General features: G+C 48.1%; 9 protein-coding genes across 9 annotated transcripts; 4 read left to right on the forward strand and 5 right to left on the reverse strand.

Moving 5' to 3' along the window:
• Positions 1-143: 143 nt before the first annotated feature.
• Positions 144-610, reverse strand: BP5553_00156 (uncharacterized protein; the record flags this gene model as incomplete). The annotated part of the gene is made up of 3 exons (XM_032008779.1): positions 144-266; positions 322-395; positions 478-610. The coding sequence occupies 3 exons, from the start codon at positions 608-610 to the stop codon at positions 144-146; spliced, it is 330 nt and encodes a 109-aa protein (XP_031872833.1).
• Positions 611-1,012: 402 nt separating this feature from the next.
• On the forward strand, positions 1,013-4,454 carry BP5553_00157 (Leucyl-tRNA synthetase-like protein; the record flags this gene model as incomplete). Its single annotated transcript, XM_032008780.1, has 2 exons — positions 1,013-1,084; positions 1,146-4,454. 2 exons carry the CDS (start codon positions 1,013-1,015, stop codon positions 4,452-4,454), a joined length of 3,381 nt encoding a protein of 1,126 aa, XP_031872834.1.
• Positions 4,455-5,772: 1,318 nt separating this feature from the next.
• BP5553_00158 (uncharacterized protein) lies at positions 5,773-6,750 on the forward strand (the record flags this gene model as incomplete). The annotated part of the gene is made up of 3 exons (XM_032008781.1): positions 5,773-5,782; positions 5,836-6,683; positions 6,739-6,750. The coding sequence occupies 3 exons, from the start codon at positions 5,773-5,775 to the stop codon at positions 6,748-6,750; spliced, it is 870 nt and encodes a 289-aa protein (XP_031872835.1).
• A 362-nt stretch (positions 6,751-7,112) lies between these two features.
• BP5553_00159 (Retrograde regulation protein 2) lies at positions 7,113-9,013 on the reverse strand (the record flags this gene model as incomplete). Its single annotated transcript, XM_032008782.1, has 8 exons — positions 7,113-7,457; positions 7,510-7,730; positions 7,783-8,050; positions 8,102-8,274; positions 8,330-8,405; positions 8,466-8,538; positions 8,609-8,652; positions 8,720-9,013. 8 exons carry the CDS (start codon positions 9,011-9,013, stop codon positions 7,113-7,115), a joined length of 1,494 nt encoding a protein of 497 aa, XP_031872836.1.
• Positions 9,014-9,612: 599 nt separating this feature from the next.
• On the forward strand, positions 9,613-10,482 carry BP5553_00160 (putative fructose-bisphosphate aldolase; the record flags this gene model as incomplete). The annotated part of the gene is made up of 1 exon (XM_032008783.1): positions 9,613-10,482. The coding sequence occupies one exon, from the start codon at positions 9,613-9,615 to the stop codon at positions 10,480-10,482; it is 870 nt and encodes a 289-aa protein (XP_031872837.1).
• A 468-nt stretch (positions 10,483-10,950) lies between these two features.
• BP5553_00161 (uncharacterized protein) lies at positions 10,951-12,018 on the reverse strand (the record flags this gene model as incomplete). Its single annotated transcript, XM_032008784.1, has 1 exon — positions 10,951-12,018. One exon carries the CDS (start codon positions 12,016-12,018, stop codon positions 10,951-10,953), a length of 1,068 nt encoding a protein of 355 aa, XP_031872838.1.
• Positions 12,019-12,462: 444 nt separating this feature from the next.
• On the forward strand, positions 12,463-14,212 carry BP5553_00162 (Uncharacterized protein; the record flags this gene model as incomplete). Its single annotated transcript, XM_032008785.1, has 5 exons — positions 12,463-12,595; positions 12,667-13,178; positions 13,235-13,698; positions 13,761-13,969; positions 14,052-14,212. 5 exons carry the CDS (start codon positions 12,463-12,465, stop codon positions 14,210-14,212), a joined length of 1,479 nt encoding a protein of 492 aa, XP_031872839.1.
• A 146-nt stretch (positions 14,213-14,358) lies between these two features.
• Positions 14,359-16,642, reverse strand: BP5553_00163 (uncharacterized protein; the record flags this gene model as incomplete). Its single annotated transcript, XM_032008786.1, has 4 exons — positions 14,359-15,101; positions 15,217-16,289; positions 16,356-16,488; positions 16,558-16,642. 4 exons carry the CDS (start codon positions 16,640-16,642, stop codon positions 14,359-14,361), a joined length of 2,034 nt encoding a protein of 677 aa, XP_031872840.1.
• A 1,076-nt stretch (positions 16,643-17,718) lies between these two features.
• On the reverse strand, positions 17,719-20,684 carry BP5553_00164 (Ypt of gyp1p; the record flags this gene model as incomplete). The annotated part of the gene is made up of 5 exons (XM_032008787.1): positions 17,719-17,781; positions 17,841-18,782; positions 18,833-20,124; positions 20,187-20,499; positions 20,595-20,684. 5 exons carry the CDS (start codon positions 20,682-20,684, stop codon positions 17,719-17,721), a joined length of 2,700 nt encoding a protein of 899 aa, XP_031872841.1.
• Positions 20,685-21,666: the final 982 nt, after the last annotated feature.

A 21,666-nucleotide genomic window follows, 5' to 3' on the forward strand; every position in this document is an offset into this window, starting at 1 on the left:
CACTTCGTCTATCGAAACTCTAAAACTCCACCCAATGCAAAACAGGGAATTCCTTCTTCGATTTATGCCATACCAACAACGCCAGGCCCATGAACAGTAATTGCCACAATGGCGAAGTAAAGGAGCAGGAATAAATATAGCGATCAGCTTGTAGACTTAGTAGCGGGGGATGCATCCTTCGCGCTTTCGTTTCCTGAAGCAGATCTTCGTTGCACTTGATCCCTGGACCATATCGAGCCGGTCAAGCCAAAGAACCAGTTTCGAACCTAGGATCGGTCAGCAGAGTCCCAACTAGGTAGATCATCTGTTTCGGTATCGTACCCCTTGAAATGGGGGGTTTTCCGGGTTCCCCTGGGTATTCCAATCCAAGAACAGTACTCCATAAACGGCGACAACTGACGCGCAAGCATTAGTCAAAGATCCTGCCATAAAGCATAGCCACAATGAACAGGACACGTAGGGTCACCCACAAACTACAGATCCAAATTGTACAATCTTGACGGCCTTTGTCCACCTGGGGCGCGCCCATTTTAACTTCGATCTCCTCCGGAATCGTCGTTCGAGTCTGAATTGGTGTTTCTGGGAGATTTTCGAGAAGTCTGGCGGCCATGATCGTTTCGCTTTGTAGGGATTCCTGTAGATATACGGGATTTCTTGGGGTATCCTCTGCTGCGCAGTCCTTCGAAGTATGGTTGGCAGCATGATGATGGCGCTATGTTGAAGGTTATAAGTTAAATGTAAATGTAAATGTAAATGTTGCTGGTCGTCATTCGGCGATGTTGATTCCATGTCGTCGGAACCGTCTTCGCTTCCGCAAATTGCTTGGCGAGGCATCCCTGCGTCAGAGCATGACCCCACCATCCCACCACCCAACGTCCAGGTAAATACTTGTAAATATAAATTCCTGTCGACTCAGTCGCAGAGACACCAACAACGAGCGTGGTGACCACCGTACGCAACTCAAGAACCCAAATCTACAGCGCGAGCGTCTTCGCTGCCCAATACTGCAATTATGGCAGCTGTCGAAGCAACTGCGAAGGCATTGGAGGGCGCGACGATCTCCAAGACGAAGGAGTTGAAGGGCGTAAGTACCCCGCCACCAGCATCAGCACTATCTCGCACATACTAACCTTCGGACCTTATAGACAGAGAAGAGAGACTCGCTCGTTGCAATAGAGAAGAAATACCAGGAAATATGGCAGAGGGATGGCGTCTTCCAACCCGATGCGCCCTCCACTACAGAGGTGCCCCTCAATTCGATCTCCGCGGCTGAGTTGCGCAAGCAGCACCCCAAATTCTTCGGAACCATGGCATATCCATATATGAACGGCACTCTACATGCGGGACACACCTTTACAGCCAGCAAGATAGAGTTCACAACTGGATTTGCACGCATGCAGGGAAAGAGGAGTCTGTTTCCATTAGGCTACCATTGCACGGGTATGCCAATCAAGGCGTGTGCCGACAAACTTATAAATGAGGTGAAATTATTCGGACAGGAATTCGAGAGATATTCCGACGAGGGGGCCGAGGAGCAGAAGCTAGACGCCACTCCAGCACCTACTACACACCACGAGGATGTCACGAAATTTACGGCGAAGAAAGGCAAAGCTGCGGCCAAGGTTGTAAAGATGAAATATCAATTCCAGATCATGCGTGCTATTGGCATACCCACGGAGGAGATCCATCGCTTTGCAGACCCACAGTACTGGTTAGAATTCTTCCCTCCTCTATGCAAGCGCGATCTCACGAATTTCGGAGCTCGGATCGACTGGCGGAGATCTTTCGTCACTACCGATGCGAACCCCTACTATGACGCATTCGTTCGATGGCAGATGAACAGACTTAAGGAGCTGAAGAAGATCAAGTTCGGAAAACGATATACTATTTACTCGCCGAAGGATGGTCAACCATGTATGGACCACGATCGGAGTGAAGGCGAAGCCGTTGGGCCACAGGAATACACTGCTTTGAAACTCAAGGTGAAGGAATGGGCGCCAGAAGCCGGAGAGCAAATTAAGGGTAAGGTTCCCGAGGGTGCTAATGTTTATTTCGTACCTGCAACTCTACGACCAGAGACCATGTATGGCCAAACTTGCTGTTTCGTTGGACCTAAGATAAAGTATGGTGTTTTCAAGGTTTCAGACAAGGAGTTCTACGTTATCACAGACCGTGCAGCACGGAATATGGCATATCAAGGAATCTTCCCTGAGAATGGTGTTTATGAGAAGGTCGCAGAGCTGCTTGGTTCGGCTTGTGTTGGTACTCTTGTCAACGCCCCACTTTCAATTCACAAGGAGGGTGTTAGAATTCTGCCTATGGACTCGGTTCTTCCTACAAAGGGGACTGGAGTCGTCACCTCAGTGCCGTCCGATAGCCCCGACGACTTTGCGACTATCACGGATCTTGCGAAGAAAGCAGAGTACTACGGAATTAAGAAGGAGTGGGCGGAGCTAGAGATTGTTCCAATCATCTCAACTCCATCATATGGCAATCTAGCAGCTCCGTTCCTTGTCAAGAAATTGAAGATTTCATCTCCAAAAGACACAAAGCAGCTCGAGGAAGCCAAAGAGCTTGCGTACAAGGAAGGCTATTACCAAGGTACCTTAGTAATAGGAGAATTTGCCGGGGAGAAGGTCGAGGTCGCCAAACCCAAGGTCCGCCAACAACTCATTGATGCTGGCGAAGGGTTTGCCTACTCAGAACCAGAGAAGAAAGTTGTCAGCAGATCAGGAGACGACTGCTGCGTGGCTTTGATGGACCAATGGTACCTTGACTACGGAGAGGACTCATGGAAGGAGGTTGCGATGAAGTACGTAGCTAATGAGGATGGAAAGGGAATGAACACATTCGCCACTGAGACGAGACATGGTTTCGAAGGCGTCCTCGATTGGCTCAACCAATGGGCTTGCGCTCGCACGTATGGCCTTGGCTCAAAACTTCCTTGGGATCCTCAGTTCTTGGTCGAAAGTTTGAGCGACAGCACAATCTACATGGCTTATTACACAATCGCACACTACCTTCACCAAGATATCTTTGGCAAAACTCCTGGATTGGCCGGAATCAAACCGGAGCAGATGACGGATGAAGTTTGGGATTATGTTTTTGCTCGACGGGAGTTGAGTGAAGAGATCCTGAAGGAAAGTGGGGTCTCTAAGGGAGCCCTCGAATCCATGCGAAGAGAGTTCGAGTACTGGTACCCATTAGATCTTCGGGTTTCTGGAAAGGATTTGATTCCTAATCATCTTACCTTCTTCCTCTACATCCATTTAGCGATCTTTACCCCCGAGTATTGGCCAAAGGCTATCAGGGCAAATGGTCACTTGCTGTTGAACGGCGAGAAGATGAGCAAATCGACTGGCAACTTCATGACCTTGGACGATATGGTCAAGAAGTATGGCGCCGATGCAAGTCGAATTGCGATGGCTGATGCGGGTGATGGAGTTGCTGATGCCAACTTCGAGGAAGATGTTGCGGACAATAATGTCCTTCGACTTTTCACTCTCCGAGAATGGTGCGAAAACCAAGTCAACGACGCAGCCAGCCTCCGATCAGGCCCCAAGAACGACTTCCTCGATGCCCTCTTTGAGAATGAGATGAACTCGCTTGTCCATGAAGCTCGCGGACACTACGAAGACACAAACTACAAACTCGCCCTCAAATCCGCCCTATACGATTTCACCAATGCGCGTGATTTCTATCGTGAAGCAAGCACAGCAGCGGGAATTAAGATGCACAAGGACCTTGTCTTCCAATACATCGAACTCCAAGCTCTCCTGCTTGCAGTCATCGCGCCCCACTGGTCGGAATATATCTGGCTCGAAGTGCTGAGGAAAAAATCAACGATCCAAAACGCCCTCTTCCCGGAGGTCCCAGCATCTATTCCTTCCCTCTCTGCGGCGCGCGAATATGTCCGCAATACATCAAGCAACGTCACCTCCGCCGAGGCTGCGCAGCAAAAGAAGAAAGCCAAAGGCAAAGACATCGGTTTCGACTTGAAAAAGCCGAAGAAGCTCTCGATCTTCGCCGCGGCGAAATTCCCCGCTTGGCAGGAGAAGTACATTGATCTTATGCGCGAAGCTTGGAATCCAGATACCAAGAGCGTAAATGATAAAGAGCTGAATGGAAAGATTGCTAAGATGGGCGAGATGAAGAAAGCGATGCCTTTTATCCAGTCGCTGAAGAAGAGACTTGTAGGTGGCGAGGCTCCTGAGACGGTCTTTGAGCGTAAATTGGCATTTAATGAAGTACAAACATTGAAGAATATGGTGCCGGGGTTGAAGAAGGCGGCTGGGCTTAAAGCAATTGATATCGTGGAGGTTGCGGAGGGTGGAAAGAGTGGCCAGGTTGTTGGTGGGGATGGCGAAGGGAAGGCGGCGGAGACTCTGCCTCCTGTGGCAGAGTCAGCTGTCCCAGGAGTCGCGACCTTCTACTTTGAGAATGTTGAGGCTTGATATACACGCAATAAGCATTGATGATCCAAGGAAAAATGGATTAGTGTCGCTCCTTGGTATGTGGGTGGTGTTTGATTGCTGCTTGGTTTTATTTTACAGCTTGTTATCAATTAAGACTACATCAAAGAAAAGTTCTATCAAACTCTATGAGTCAGGTGTCGAAACTTATGCTTAAGCGTACCAGCCAGTTGTATTTCTTCCGTCCCCCCCCCTCCCCCCCAATGTAGAGAAAAAGGGGCGACTCGGCTAGAACCGAACGCTAGCCATATTCGGAAGTTCGAGTGATATCATCCCCTGTCCATCCATCCCCCTTTCACTTTTGTAGCGGATAGCTCTCAAAGTTGAATATGCAATGGAGAACTGTTGTAAATGAATTCCAAGATGCATTAGTTGCTATTTATACATAGTGGTTGGGATCTGGCTACGCCAACCATCAGGGATGATGGGTTGATGTTTGCAGTGTGGCTGCGGTCTCTTTACTGTGTTTGTTGAGCTTTATTGCTTGGAATTAGATGTCTGTCTAACATATAGAACTTAGAATAAGTTATAAATCTTCCAGATCTTTACAATAGATAAAATATTTGTATTGAGTGAGACCTTATGCGAGTTTCTGCTTGAGGGATAGATATTTTAGTAAAGTTGGGGTAGAGGAAGCCCTAAATCCACAACATCGAGATTTCGCCGCCTGGCAAATATATATAGCTTCGACTGTATTCACTCACCGTCCGGTTATGATGGTCCATCAATTAATCCGGCCTTCAGGTGCTTCGTCAACATAGTTCTGACAGCTATTCGACCTTTCCCAACAGCATCACAACATCGTCGCTCTGAGGTAAGAGGTTCCTATTCCACTAGCTCAACCACATATCTCTCAGCATTCTACACGGCATAATATGATTCTAGAAGTGGATAGCTCATGAGGATCTCCCAAAATGCTACTGATCTTTCCCTTCGCACTTGTTGCCAGTTGGGTTCAGCTTCGCGAACAGTTCTACGCGTTCAGAGATCGAACAAGGCATGGCCCTACGCCACCATTTCATATCTCACACGCACAGCTAGTGCTATGTGATACTCACTCTCTTGCTTTTGCTTTGTTGAGTCTTTCAGAGGGCTTGATAGGTCAATAGATTTGGCAGAGGATCTTTCCTTTGCACGTTCTACTCCTTCTCTCTAGAAGATGGCACTGCGTTATATCCACTATCCTCCTATACTTATTTGATTACCTACTAAATATCTAGTACTAACATGGCAACAGGATATCTTACTCCACCAGATCATCTCACTCGATCAGTATACTCCACTCCAGCAAATATCTACAATGCAGCAAGGTAAGTGAAACGACATACCATCCCCATACTCTCCAAGGACTGATTTTTAACAGAGAATATCCTATCATCTCCACCTTTGGTAGAGGGTGTGGCTCACGGAAACGTCGCAAGCATGTCCCATGGTAAGCCAGACAGCCCGCCATTCACCTCCATTACGAAGCCTCACACCTCTATAGACGATATTCTGCCGCGTCATATTCAAGAATACAACCCCCCTCCATTCGAGGCCCTGGTCCCGAAGGAGTTGCGAGAAATTATTTGGAAGTATTTGCTCCCCGGCCCTCGAATTGTGAGAATCGATATGGCCGAGCATCCAATCCGGGCTCCAGCAGATCGGCTGCAATTAGAGGCAGTGACCGACTCAAACCCTGTTCCGACGCCAATTTTTCACATCTGCAGCGAATCTCGAAAGCTGGCCCTTAAGCACTATGAATGCGCCTTCAAGGAACAACTCAGTGGCAAGCCTATCTATTTCGACTTTGAAATAGACACACTTTACTTCCCAAACCCCGTAGAACTATGCGCATTCAACTGGTTCATACGAATCAGTCCACATATGGCAATATCTCAAAGAAGGGATACCGGGTGGCATGGAAAACTCAAATTCTTGTCCCTTGGTAGTCATTATTTCTGGTGCGAGGGCAAAGCTATCTTCAGGGAATTAGTTGCTTTGGAGATGATAACTCGAGAGGAGGGGGTGGCGAGGAGCATTGCGCAGCGTCGAGGCATTCGAACAACCCGACCGGTCCATGAACAGCTTCGGAGTGGCGTAATGGATTCGTTCGATCGCTATTTAAAGTCCTTTTGGGCCAAAGAGATCGCTGCCGGACACAGAGCTACGGCTCCCGAACACGCCTATCTTACGAGTATACAACTTCAGACGAAAGCTGATATGCTAAAGGTACGGCCATAATTCAGATTACTTAACACATAAGAATCTTGCTGACTTATGCTAGCATGGGATGTGAGATTTGGGCGAGTGGAATTTCTGATGAGGATACTGCGCAACGCTAAGGAAGCCTCCCATCATAGACAACGAATAAAGAGCCTATTATGCGGAAACATCTAACTCTTGTTAATCCGTGACACGCAGATATACAAGTGGTGTACCTATACCAGGGGAGTAAATTATTTAGAATATGGTTAACATATCGACATCTTGCACATTATAATATACCCACCTGTAGTTCTACAATACCTTCAAGCCCATGAAACTTTGAACATATGCAGGTCCAAGTGGCTTGCAGAAACATGCAAAATTGTATAACAAATTATAACGACAAGGGTGCCCGATCTCGTCTATGACGAATTCTCAACGGAACTCCACTATTTACAAAACATATCTGAAGGAGGCGCCTTCTCCATTTTCAACACCCTCTGATCCAGTTTCCCGATCAGCCTTATCGTTGTCTTTCTTCAGCCACCACCTGAGTCCGAGAGCTGCAACGGCGCAAGACACTTCGGCAACCGTGAGAACAATGCACCCTTTCCGATACATGGGGCCATCTGTCTTCGGGTATAGGTAAGCAGTGCTGATGTTAGTAGCGTTACTGATTGCAGTAGCCAAGGCCAAAGCAACCGCGCGCTTCGCCTTGGGGCGCGGGATAGTTGAAGAGACCCAGGAGAGAATGACTTGGAAGGCGGAGAAAGCGCCCATGGCTTGCAAAAACATTGCCTAAAAACGTTAATATATACAGCCACTATGATTATGGATTGCCGAGACTTACGAAGTATCGACCTCCTGTCTGGGGGACAGTGGTTGAAATAATTTGCCCAATAGCGCTCATACAACAAGCAAAAACGATATTGGGGGTGCGCTGATTGCTCCTGCCGCTATGCCACGAGTTTGCGATGGAGAAGAAGAATGCGGCGAAGTATGGTGGGGCAGTAAGGAGCAGAGTGATAATTGGGCGGTATCCAAGCGTCTGGACGATTGTGGGGAAGAAATCTATAGATGTTAGTAAAATAATACCAGTGTTGAGTTAGGCAAGGCAACTTACAAGTAAAGCTCATCCCAACAACGGCAGCCGTCTGAATAAAAACAAGAAGCCACACCTTCGGGTCGACAATAGCTTGCTTGAGGCCAACGAAAACCGATTCTTCCACGTCATCGTTTTCGCCAGAAACCTCATGTGAAAGCCGATATGAAGCAAGCGCGCGCTCCTCGGGGCTGAGCCATGGAGTGTTTTGAGGATAGTTTGGTAGGAGGAGATATCCTAAGAATGCGAATACAATCGTAAGGGCTCCTTCGATAATGAAGATCCAGCGCTATTTGCCATTAGTTATACTCCAAACGATGATGTTATGCGTTCGACTTACCCATCCTGGGTAACCACCAGCCCCATCCATACCACCCAGGATTCCTGCAGCGAGAAGTCCTCCAAAAGCAGATGCCAGGGTATAGCCGGAATAGAAAATAGCAATGCGTGAGGGAAGCTCGGCTCGCGTGTACCAGCATGAGAGGTAAAAGATACATCCCGGGAAGTACGGTGCTGTTGTGAAGAGTAAGATACGGGTAGTGCTCAGCACGGAGGACTATCCACATACCTTCTGTTACACCAACTAAGAAACGAAGTACTACGGCCCCAGCATAGTTATGGACGAAACCGGTCGCCCCTGATACCTGTTATTGAATTAGTAACTTGACCCAAGTTGCTAACCACTAACTTAACTATGGACTTACAATACCCCAAATGATAACCACAGTTGGGAGATAAATTCTAGGCTTGAAGATAGATAGAAGCATGTTCGAGGGACTTCGTGAAGGTTAGCTCTCATGACACTCTGGAAGGGAATGAGCAAGGTAAAGCAAGATAGGGATCATACATCATCATTGTAATATAACCAGCCCAGAGAACCATAACAGTGGTCTAAATTCCATCTCATATTAGCAGGGCATTCATATTTGCGTCAATAAGCCCTCAAAATCACACTTACCTGGTATTGTACTCCACTCAATCCCAGGTCTTCTTCAAAGGTCCCCAAACGAGCATTGGCAATTGCATTTCGATCCAAGATATTCAATAAAAAGAGGAGGACCAAAATAGGGAGAATTCGGAAGTCCACCTTGCGGACTAGCTTTTTCTCCATCGAAGCCAGTTCCTCATCTGAAAATTGCTGGAGAACTTCTGGCAATCTCGCACGCTGTGGATCAACAACCTTTTCACTTATTCCAGCGGCATATTCGATATTGACGCTCTCGCCATCTTTTTCCGGAATACTGACGCCCATATTGAATCGAATCCTCACGCTGTGAAGATAACTTGGAGATAAAAGGGCAGGAATAAAGATTTCCTCGAGAAGCCTTGTCAAATGTCAGAATGAACCAGGAGAAGAGCGAATGATTACAATGCTATATAGATCATCAATATCCACTAGTCATAGCTGGTTGAACGCGGAGAAGATCTTCCCCTGCCTGGGGTCCCCACGTTCCAGGCCCAAAAACTTCAACCCCACGAAAAAGGGGGCTAGGGGCAAACTTACAGGCATGGCGGATGAAAACCGAGACTCGGTGGTACTCCGACTTGAAGAAACCTTGTTTTTTAGAGAGAACCCCGAACTACCGGCTGTCGGCCCCGCTCCGAATGACACCCAAGTGTTTCGACGCCGTAGATAGAAGAAAGATTGAATAGATGTGGACCTTACCAGACGGACACAACACATATCAAGGTCTTGGAGCACAATAGCAATAACAAGTAAAAATAAGCAAAGCCGCAACATTTGTCACAGTTGATCAAGACTATTGATCGCAGCAATTCCCCGCACCGCCGAGAATATCCTGCACAAATCACTTCCCCGCAAATTGAGCAGCAACATTCCCAAACTCAAAAATGGTCGACAAGATAAAGAACAATCGAGCACTGGCGATTGTTGATGCCGCACGCGCGGGCAAATATGCCGTGCCAGCCATGTGTTGCTACAACCTTGAAGGCATCTTAGCATCAGTCCGGGCCGCAGAAGCAAAGAAATCACCAGCCATAATTCAGCTTTTCCCTTGGGCAATTGAATATGCTGGCGGGATTCTTCCTCACGCCGCGGCGGAAGCAGCAGACAATGCTTCCGTCCCAATAGCGGTGCATATGGACCACGCACAGTCGCCAGAGATTATCAGACGCGCGGTAGATATGGGTGGTTTTGATGGTATTATGGTCGATATGAGCCATTATGAGAAGGAGGAGAATATGCGATTAACGAAAGAGCTTGTTGCCTATTGTAACGAAAGGGGCGTCATCACTGAAGCTGAGCCAGGTCGCATTAATGGGGGCGAGGACGGCGTGGCCGATACCGTCGACCTTGACGAGGTGTTGACCACGCCAACGCAAGCTGAGGAGTTTGTCGCATTGGGGATCCAATGGCTCGCGCCAGCCTTTGGCAATGTTCACGGAAAATATGGCCCAAAAGGACCACAGCTGGACTTTGAGCGACTGAAAGGCATCGAGAAGGCCGTTGGAGATCGTGTGGGGTTGGTGTTGCATGGCGCAAGCGAGGACGACTTTGATGAGGCGCTGTTTCAGAAATGTATTGCGGCCGGCATGTCAAAATGTAATATTAATGGTGCAATGAACCAGGAGTATACAAAGCTCCAGGCGGAGAAGGCGGGCAAGATTTCTCTCACTGCATTGATTGATGAAGGAACCTTAGCCATGCAAAAGGTGATCGAGACACACATGGACTGGATGGGGTCAACAGGAAAAGCATAGACTGTTAGTATAGAATACCACTGAAATTAGATTTGATTAATTGTATATTCTGATTTAAAACTCATATTTCCAGAGGGAACAGCGGTAAGTCAGTAAGTCGGAGAAGGAGCGATGAGATGAGATTGGATTCCCAGCCACAGGCGGAAGTGGTCATAATATTGACCACTTTAGTCCAGGGTCCTAAGAACTCAAACTTCCACAAGCAGCAAGTCAGCTGCATAATACATATAGACAGATATGAATGACAAATGTGAGTTACTTGGGGGTTGTTTGATAAACAACTATGATTAATTCATAAAATTTAACGTGCTATTATTATCAGTGGCAGCAACTAGAACACCCTTGTAGCAGCATATTAAATGTAGCGAAAATCCCATATAATTACTATGAAAGGTATCTAAATGTCTAAATGCATAAAAGTAAAGATCTTATCTACATACAAATTCTAGTGCCGTGAGAAAATCAGATCTAGACTTTTATAGCCTTGGGCCCATCTACTGGTACAACACCATTCACGCCATTCACACCGTTAACTTTACTCCCATTCGTCAATGGCAGTGATGAAGTTCCATTTACACTCCTTTTTGATTCCTCAAGAGTCTCCTTGTAATCAAGCACAGACTGGACGAAAGACTTATCCTGCTTCATTCCCAACTTGAGACCCAGAGTGTTATCAAACTCATCGGGCCATGAGTATAAAATTGGCTTCACGAGCTCATCATCCTCCTCTCTCAGAAGCTGGAGCTTATCCTTTCCACCAACCTCTGCCAAAGCATCCATCATATCCTGCACCGTAACTGCGAACCCAGGGACGTTCACCTGCCTCCCGTGAAGGGGGAGTGAGCCACGTGGTAATTGGAGAACGACGCAAAGGTTATATATTAGGGTCTTTGGTGAAGACATCCAATGTCTCCAAGCGCGGTCTTTGATAGGTACGATGCACTCTTCTCCATTTAATGGCTCTCGGATGATGCCAGAAATGAAAGAAGACGCCGCCGCGGTTGGCGTTCCGGGGCGAACAGAGATGGTAGGAAAGCGTAAAGAGAAGCCATTGATAAAGCCCCGACGGGTGTAGTCGTTGATCAAATTTTCGCAGATGATCTTCTGACACCCATAAGAAGTGGATGGCAATGGTAGAATGGCTTCGGTTACTGGTGTTGGGAGTGGGAGGCCATAAACTGCTTGGCTCGACGCATAGATAACGCGGACACCGGGACAAGTCTTCCTAAGGCTATCTAGTAGATGGCGGGTGGCGTCGACATTAACTCGCATTCCTAGTTCGAAGTTTGACTCTGCGCCAGAAGACATGATTCCGTGGAAAATGTAGACAGCGTCGAGAGACTTGTCGACCACACTGGCGGAATCCTCAAAAAGATCTGCCTTTATTGATTTTGCATTTTGAGGGTGTTTTGACCCGCGAGGAATAGGCGGCTCGGTGATATCAGTGAGAATGAGGGTGTGATTTGGATCATTCAGAAGCTCTTTGGCAAGAATTTGGCCAACGAACCCCGCGGCGCCCGTAATAAGAATACGCATGATGAGTGAGCGGCTTGAAAGGTTGAATTGAGTGACTAGATGGCTTTGGGATGCAAGTATTAGAAGAATAATACCCTCGGGAAAGTTTGATTATAAGTCCTTGGAAGTTGATATCCAAGAGCCGCCGAGAAATAGCTAATCCCGATGTCTTCCAGTTTATTCCTTAGCAAAATGATCAGCAAAGTGATAGACAGAGTTGGGGGGGGTCGGAGTGGCTCCGAGATATCTCGGAGCTTGGCCGACAAAAGCCGAATCCACCTACCGCGCATTTCTTCCGACGCCGAGGGAGCGCTATGAAATCCCCAAGCTGAGCTGTTAAAGTTGGGGAAATCAAGCTCCAAGGATTGGTTGAGAGGTGAACCCTGTGACGCACCTTCGATAACTTTTTTTGTTTTGCTTTCTGGTGTTTATTGTGTAGCCAAGGAGTAAATTTTGGAATTAGCAATGGCGAACGACAAGGAGATACGGGTCGACGAGATCAAGAAGCATAACTCGGATCAGGATTGCTGGCTGGTGGTCAACGATAATGTCTGGAATTTGACAGAATTTGCGCCGCAGCATCCAGGCGGGGCAGCAAGTGAGTGAGAGATACTGCATAATATATTAACGATGACTCTTCAAGAAACGAAACTGACCAGCTTGAAATAGTCATCTACAAATACGCAGGCCGTGATGCATCTGAGGCATACAACTCCATTCACGCCCCATCACTATTATCAACCAATCTCCGTCGAGAGGACAATAAAGGGAAGTTCAATACCGCAGATGCGGCGGCCTCTGACCCAGAATGGCTCAAACCGCCGCCCACAGAGACGCGCGCCATTGAAGTCGGGGCTAAACCTCCCCTTCAGACCTTGATCAATAGCTACGATTTCGAGGGGGTGGCTTCCAGAACTGTGACAGCAAAGACATGGGCGTTCTATTCTTCGGCGGCGACAGATCTTATTACCAGGGACGCAAACAAGTCCATGTTTGATAGGATTTGGTTCCGACCGCGGCTTATGAGGGATGTAAAGCATGCTAGCACCAAGACGAAGATCCTTGGGTGCGAAGTCGATTTACCGTTCTTCGTTAGTCCTGCTGCAATGGCGAAGTTAGTGCATCCCGATGGGGAAAAGGCGTTAGCAGCCGGTTGCGCAACAAAAGGCGTGGCGCAATGTGTAAGTGATATCGCGGTCTAACACTTGAGAATACCCATAGTAATGATGAGGACCAGATCTCTAGCAACGCATCATTTCCCGTTGGCGAGATAACTAGCACGCAACCAAACCACCCCTTTTTCTTCCAGCTTTATGTCAACAAAGACCGTGCCGCCTCCGAGAAGCTCCTCGCCGAAGTTGAGGCAGCCGGAGTCAAAGCTATAATGGTTACAGTAGACGCCCCCGTCCCTGGCAAACGCGAGGCCGATGAGCGAGTAAAAGCAGATGCCGCAGCTCTGCAACGAGTACCTAATAGTGGCGCAACTGCACGAAACGATAATAAGGGGGGTGGATTGGGACGGACTATGGGCGGCTACATCGACCCGACTTTGAGCTGGAAGGATGTGAAGTGGCTACGGAGGTCGACGAAACTGCCCATCGTATTGAAAGGGGTACAGTCGGCATCAGATGTGAAACTGGCGATGGATTATGGCCTTGATGGCGTCGTTCTGAGTAACCATGGAGGTCGGAATCTAGATACGTGAGTCTCCCCCGCCCCTTATTCGCTTATATCTAGAGAAGGGAAGCTGAGCGGAATTTCAGATCACCACCATCTATTCTCACTCTCCTGGAGCTTAACCGCCTCTGTCCTGAAGTATTCTCCCGCATGGAGATCTTCGTCGACAGTGGGATTCGGCGTGGTACCGATATCCTGAAGTGCCTTTGCTTGGGTGCAAAGGCTGTTGGTATGGGAAGACCCTTCCTCTACGCTGTTAATTACGGCGCGGAAGGTGTGGAACATTTCATTGAGAGTAAGTTGCTTCCCCCATCAGATTGAATTCTAACCGGTCCCCTGCGGTCGCATCCATGCTAACGTGGTGATTCTCGGTGTAGTTATGAGAGATGAGCTTGAGACCTCAATGCGCCTGGTTGGCATTAACAGTCTGGAGGAGGCCCATCCTGGCCTCGTGAATACCTTGGATCTGGATCGATTTGTGCCTTCCACCATGGGCGATGATGATATGAAGTCGGTGCGGGAGAAGTCCAAGCTATAAGTAGTGGCGTATGTCACCTTGTGTATATAAGAAAATAGAATAAGTGAAATAACATAGATCCCTGACGCAATCTTCTGTTGGCGCTTTGTTGGGTTTCTAGATATTTGGTATATATTGGTACAACTATCGAAGCATGCCGTGCTCTATTACCACCTAATCATATTCGCTGGATCCAATGGGTTCAGTAATTGCTCATCGAACCCAAAACCATAAGTCCCTTTAATTTCGTGCATCATGCTCAATAAGAAGTCCGTCGGAGGCGTCTCCCCATTATCTCCCTGGTCAAACTCTTGAAACTCCGAGAACTCCCCATTTACTTGTTGTGGGTGTTGGTTTTGTGGTTGGTATTGCATCATATTCAACCCATGGCCGTCGGCCAGCGGTATTGGTGTGTTTGTACTATGTTGTGCGTGCATGACTCCATTCTCCGGTTCAAGAACTCTGAAATTCTTCAACATTTTCCGGAAGCCCAAGGCCATATGTCGTACAAGGTGACTCTCCCCTATACTCTGCTTCACTTCATCCATGACATTCGCAACTCTTCCCACGTGCGCGAGAACTTGTCGAACATCGATGCTGAGAGTTTCTGAATTGCCCCACCGAGCCGCGACTTGAAGTAAGAACGCAGCGCAAAACGCAATCATCGTATGAGTGAAGACAGGAACACACGCGAGGCCGGAGCAGAGATCTGGCTCATCCACAATTAGGCTTAAGGTGGAAATAGCAGCAGATATCGCAATGTTGGCAGCTTCTTTGCGCTCGATGGCTAATGGGGCAGCTGATAAGGAAGTCATGCCGCGAAATGCAAGAGAGTTCAATTGGAACCGTGCGAAATAATAGTAGAGAACCACACCTTTCGAGGGGTAAGTTCCGATGAAAGGACTATCATCTGTTGGCGATTACAATTAGCATTTGGATCTATCATCAACTCCAGCGCCAAAGCGTAGAGATAACTTATAATGGGATTTTGCAGGAAAAGAATGTAATGGAGGATGTTGTCTTACCTGACCTCCGTTTCCACACAAGTCTCCATTCCTCTACCGCAACATTGAATGTCCGCAATCGTGCAAAGTCATCCTCCGTCAATATTTGATCCATATCCGTCCCAAATCGTTGATACGCATCTGTTAAAATACTAAACAAGGCGACTTGTGCGCCAAGTCTGACATCGCCAGGGAGAACCTCAGGACCCTGTAAAATTCGCTCGTAGTTCTTGATAGCGGCATCTTCCATTGTCATTGGTGGGCGGCCATATGCGATGCTGAATTGGCGATCGCAGACGAACAGTACATACCAAATCCGGGCACTCTCATGATGGTCAGTTGTTGGTTGCGTCAATTTCTGGAAGCTGCGATGGAGGTTCATCTCTGTGGCGATACTGACAGCTTGCCTACAGAGTCTCCAGCTCAATGTTGGTAGGTAGAAGGCACCTAGAGCCAGGGCGCGGAGGTCGTCCAGTGAGTTGTAGCGTGAAAGAGCATTGGCGCTTACAAGTGACACGAGCTCGGCATAGCACTTGTCGAGACAAGCTGCCTTGTTCGGCTTGTGGATAGCAGCAACAGTGAGGATGACGGTACAGAGCATTGAAGATGAATGCCTCAGAGATTCTAAATTATCGTGAGTGAGAAGGAGCCCAGCCCAGAGATACTGGTTCATTTTCTGGTAGTAATGTGCGAATAGCTCTTCTGCCTCGCCGAGAGTGATAACTCCCCGCGAGATAAAGTCATCCGCCAATAATGATCCTTTTGATTTCCCAGCAGCACCGTTACCCAAAACTTTCAGCCTTGTAAGTTCATAAAGACTGCGCATTGGGGCGGGGACTATCTCTCCTCCATGCTCGACCTCGGGCTCTTGAGAGTTTTCCCTTGTCATGGCTATGGAAGGTGCCGGCATTTTTGCCGTTGACCGACTGCCTTCATCAGGCGGCAAAGGAGCCAAAGGTCGTGGCGAGTTACTTGAAGCATGTTTGATGTTCCGAGCCTGGTATGAAGCCAGGTCTGGGAGAAGATTGAGTTGGAGGATATGAGAAACGGCTGCTTGCAATTCCTCAATGTTGGCACTTGTCGCGGCCTTCCACCTATCGAAATATTAGTCACCGAAAGGGAATACATAGCAGCAACACAAAATCATAAAGTTAACTTACGCAGTATCTTCCTCAATAAATCGCTGAGAAAAGTCCGGGGTAATGCATTCAACCCCACTTCTGTGGCATTTGGCACAGCTGGCCTGGCCAGCTTTCCACTCGCACCTGATCTTATGCTTTTTGCATTCAGCACCTAAGGACATGGAATTATTACGTTAGCGACTAGGCAATTGGATAAATGGGGGAGAAGTTTTGCCCTTACAAGCTCGACTCCGGGAGAAGGTCACGGTCCCCGTCCGTTCAGAAGTCTCGTTGGAGTCATCTGGATGGGGTCGTTTTGGTGGCATGATTCCGAATCATAGGTTACTCTAGGTAAAGATAATTCGATTCCTGAGCTGCCGCATATCTGAATATGTCTGAGTGTATGCATGTATTTTATTGCCACCAGCTGTGGAAGCTTAGCTACGCAAAAGTTGAGGCTCCATCCTGTTGTTCATGGGGTTGCCGGGTGGCTTCGGCTATTGATTTAAAGGCGGGGCGGAAGGCGACGGCGACGGTACTTGTACCTTGTACCCCCGGATATATATCAAAGCGCTACTCCATATAATCTTACGACGTACAAATGATCGGATGGGATTGGACACGCAGACATTCTATGGGACTCTACGGGGTAAGGCCAAGTATGGTGCATTCTTGGGCGACTTTGGTGCAAAACTCCTTTCGCCAGTATACAAGGCCCAACGGCCATTACCTAGATATAAATCTGATATCGTATAAATATCTAACTAAAATTGAGATATTCAAACTCTACGAATATCTAGCTAAAATTGAAGTATTCAAGTAGTATTAAATATCGAACTAAAATTGAGATATTTAAATCGTACGAATATCTAGCTAAAATTGGAGTATTCAGGTCTTATAAATATCTAACTGAAATTGATATATTCATATTATACAAATACCTTACTGAAACTGAGGTATTCAAGTTACACGAATATCTGACCATGACTTGGTGACGTCTTATGTTACAAACAACGTCGTCACCCCTCCGGACTATCTCTCAACCCAAAAACGAAAAACACAATTTCAAAAAAACTCATTTAAAAATATTTAATTTAATTGTTCATTGTTGTTTAATTCTGCAACCCTTATTCCTCCACGCGCTATTTTTATACAGCTAATTTTCCACATGTTCACAGTCCAGCTATCAATGCAAGATCCATCATAACATACATAATGACTATGCCACCAGAGGCGGAGGGGAAGACAAAAAAGGGGGGATATCACAGGTTCTACTTTTCCATGCAATGTATGCGTCGCTAAGCCAAATCGACCGTGCTGTTTAAGAGGTCGGGGTTGAAATACAAGAGGGGAAGTTAAAGGTGGAGCTGTGGATACAATAGAGAGACACTTGTGTGGTGAATCAATCGAGTGCTTTTCGGAGATCGGTCCATTTCCGAGTAAGAGCCTCGTACTGGGAGTTGATCTGGTATTTGGTTTTAGTAGGTGGTTGGTATATGGGGATCAAGGGGGTTGGCGACATACCTCTGCGTACATCATCTTAGTCTCCACAAGAGTCTTCTCCATCTCGCTCATCTCCTCTTCCAGTTTGGTGTTCTCCTCGTGGACTTCTTGGTTTCTCTTCATCAGACGCTCCATCTCGCTCTTCAGCCGCTCTTCAACCTCCTCGGGTTGTTTCTGGACTACGATTCGAAGCTCTTGGACCTGTCCCTTCAGCGACTCATTCTCATCCCTTAATTCCTCATCGTCGACCTTCGTTCGGACTAGCTCGGTCGCAAGAGCTGCATGCTCTGTATCATGATCTTGCACTCTCTCTTCCAGTCTTCGTATCTTAAGACTAAATGCGTGATTTGACGCCTTTAGCGTCTCAAGTTCCAGCTCGCGCTCTTTCTCCAACCGGTTCTTTTCTTCCCATTCAGTGGAGTAGGTTTTGAGCAACTCTGGCGTGATTTTAACGGCACATGCATCCTGGATCAGGTGATCTGCTCGGTAGACCTCCTTATCGATGCTCGCACCTGAGCTACCAAAGAATCCCGATTCAAGAATTGACCCTGCGGATGGCGCCTGGTCGATGTACACATCGAATACCCGATCTTTCAAAAATGACGTGAGTGCGACCATATCATTCATGGCAAGTAATGCCTGGGCATTCTTTTGCATAAGGACGATTCCAAATTTCAGAATGGCTGCCAGTCCTTCACTGAGAATGAGATCGTATATTCTAAGAACTAGTTGCAGGGGAAACCGGTAAGCGAAAAGCGTTAGGAACCATTGCGTGGCGTATAAGTGTGGTGTGACTTGGCGACGGTGGAGATGGCAGTATAGAGCCGGCTCAAAATCTTCTAATAATCGCTCAAACTGATAGAGGTGCATGTGTAGGCCGGGCATGTCCTGAATAAATAAATCTCGCAAGTGATATTGGTTCATCAGCCGCACTAGCAGACAGAAAGCTTCTTCTTCCGGCATCTGAGGATATGTTAGGACCTTATAGTAGGAATAGGGACATGGTATCTTACGTTAAAGAGTAGAGGCATGGCCAGGAAATTCATGCCCTGGGCGTATCCAACGCCTTCATCGAAGAGCGCGTAAGCCTTGCACAACCCAAAGAGGCCCTCCTGCAACCCAGAGGCTGCAGCAAATTTGGAATAACTCGTTCGTGCCCCTAGATCCCGCCGGATTGCCTTCTCAAGTTTATGAATTGCAGCCGCATCCGCTTTGGCTTTTAACTTCTTTTGTGCCATCGAAGCGGCCTGCGCCTTTGATAGGGCATCTGGATCCTTCGGCGGGCTAGGGGATCTCAACCCATTTAGCTGGGTCTGTACCGGCGCAGATTGATCCGAATGGATTGACGATGCTGATGATGCCACTTCGTCCTTTTCCTTGCCATTGACAGAGGCTGTACTGTTGGCCATGCTCGCAGCCCCGCTCGATGCACTCATCCTATCCTTTTCCTTATCCGTGCCCCGTACCACGAGATCCCGGTACACGGTCTCTAAGTCTTCATTTTTGCTCTGAGCAAGTACCTGCCATACCACGCCGCGTATAGCATGTGGGATACCGGTCGCTATAGCTCTATTTAACTCCTCCGCGCTTGTTCTAGCCACTGCTGCTGGACCTTCATATACGACCGACTGCCACAGATCCCAATCAACAGGTGCGGATGGGTCGCTCATTGCAGAAGGGCCGGCAGATATACCCGACGCAGTCCCTGGGGCTAGAGCCGGGTTGGCGGTGGCTGGATTTGGACTCGTGGGATGATTTGGCGTGGAGGGAGATGGCGCAACGAGGGGTCCATCACGATCCTCTGATATTGTGCTTTGGCTACCCCGTTGGACTAGTCCGGCTAATGCGCTTCCACTCTTATCTTCCTCTCCTAAACCAGTTATGCCTGCCTCTTCGCGCATCCTTACGAGCTTGAAGCGGTCTCTTAAGCTGTGTCGTACAGGTTTCGTATTCCCATTCGCGCTGTCCGACTCGTCCCCTTCTTCCAATTTGCTTAGCATCATCTCGGGATTGCTGGCAACTGTCGCGATTGATGACCCAGTGTTTCTTCGTTCGTTCGTGTTGATGGAGGGCGGTAGTGGAGACGTCACCGGTTCCTTGGGAGCTGATGATGAATTCCGTGAGAGCCAGGAGAAGGGACTTGTTAATTTCCTTGACGGGGGCGGGGGCGGGCCACCATGCATCATCGAAGCTGAAGGAGCTTGAGGAGGAGGAGACCAAGGTCCTGATGGGAGCACACCAGATAACCCTTGAAAGGATGACTTCTTTGGGGGGACGTCGGGCGGCTTTGAATCTTCTGCCACATCTAAAACTCATTAGCCGCTAGCCTGCGTTGATGATGGATCGAATGTGATGTGATAGTTATACCTTTAGGAGGAGTGGCAGGTTTCGCTGCTGTCCCATCCTCATCAAGGCTGACATTATCGAGGGAGCTTGTCGAAAGGCGGCGAGAAGTTAGGAGAGGAGATTTGGGTTGTGCGGAGTCTCCTTCAACATTTTTTGCATCGCCGTTCGCTTCCATGTCAGGGATATCGGGGACTGGGGGAGCTTCGGTGATCGAGTCTTGTGCGGTGCTCTTGACGGAGGATGATCGCCGTTTAGTGAGAGATCGTGTCTTTACTACAGTTGCCATCTTCGCCGAGTTAATTTCTGCGGTATCGTTGGCATCCTCGAACGTGTCCTACGGGAACAAGTGTCGTTAGCCATGTCCTGGTGGTACTGGAATGCAGACACCGGAGGGATGAGCCGGAGGTTGCGAAGGACAAGAACTCTTACATTTTCATGATCAGAGGTCTCCGCAGTAGATTCCCTTGTGTCTCTGGGAGACCCAGGTTCTACCGGCTCGCCGTGCTCGTGGTCCGCCATGGTGTTGAGGAAGGTTGGTGCGGAAGCGTTGGGAGGGTGTTGAGATGATTAGGAGCTCTTCGCGGCCATTAAAGGGGATGCGGCCACGGCCACCCGCTTGCCTGGAGATGCAGTTCGATATTTCTAGTATATTCCGGTCCGAGGTGGGATTATCTGGGGACCAACGGGGCCACAAAGCCGGGGAGTTTGGCGATTTTCTTTGGTGAAATGGCGGTTGTTGTTATGGAGAGATGTTGGTTGTTGCATATGATATTATTATTGTTGCGGTGCCACATTTGGGGCGCGTGCTCCTGACCGGGCCCTAGGAAGCCATACTCATGTTATATTAATATACAACTGGGGAGAGGCGAGAACCGGAGATGCTTGTTGTCTCGTAAAAGCAGGGAGTGAATTCGACAGTTAGGCAGTAGGCAGTGAAGCTGGACTAGCAAGAATTGTTTTTATCCTTGGTAAATGAAAGAATGCCAGGTGGTCGCATGTCGCGCTGCAATCAGGTTAGAGGTTACAGAGTACCGGATCAGCGAATAAGCGTATTCAATTCGGGGCAGCAGATCAGTGTCAGCCACATCCACCACGATCGGGATAAACGTTATGAGCCAATCAAAGCTGACAGGTGTGGCTTTTTGCTATTCTGAAACAGACTATTCCTCGTGTAAATAGTTGAGGAATTTGTACTCGAGTACCAGTACTCGGACTAGTACAGAGTGGTAACATGAGATGAACGACTAAGTTACAGAACAGAAACAGCCTGCCCTCTCGACAACAGGTCTGGGGAATATGTGCTTTATGCTGTGGAAGTAGGGCGAAAGGGAAACTGGCAGGCCAACCCAATTCCTGCCCATCGGCTTACTACCGTGCGTACGAGGCTATAAGTGCAAGGTGTATAGATTGTTTTTCAGCTATTAGAGTAAAAAGCACCACGAGCCACTACACCGGGGGCAGAATCCCAATATTTACATTCTAGGGACTACGTATTGCATGG

This window comes from Venustampulla echinocandica (assembly GCF_003357145.1).
Source record: "Venustampulla echinocandica strain BP 5553 chromosome Unknown scaffold_0, whole genome shotgun sequence".
NCBI lineage: Eukaryota > Fungi > Ascomycota > Leotiomycetes > Helotiales > Pleuroascaceae > Venustampulla > Venustampulla echinocandica.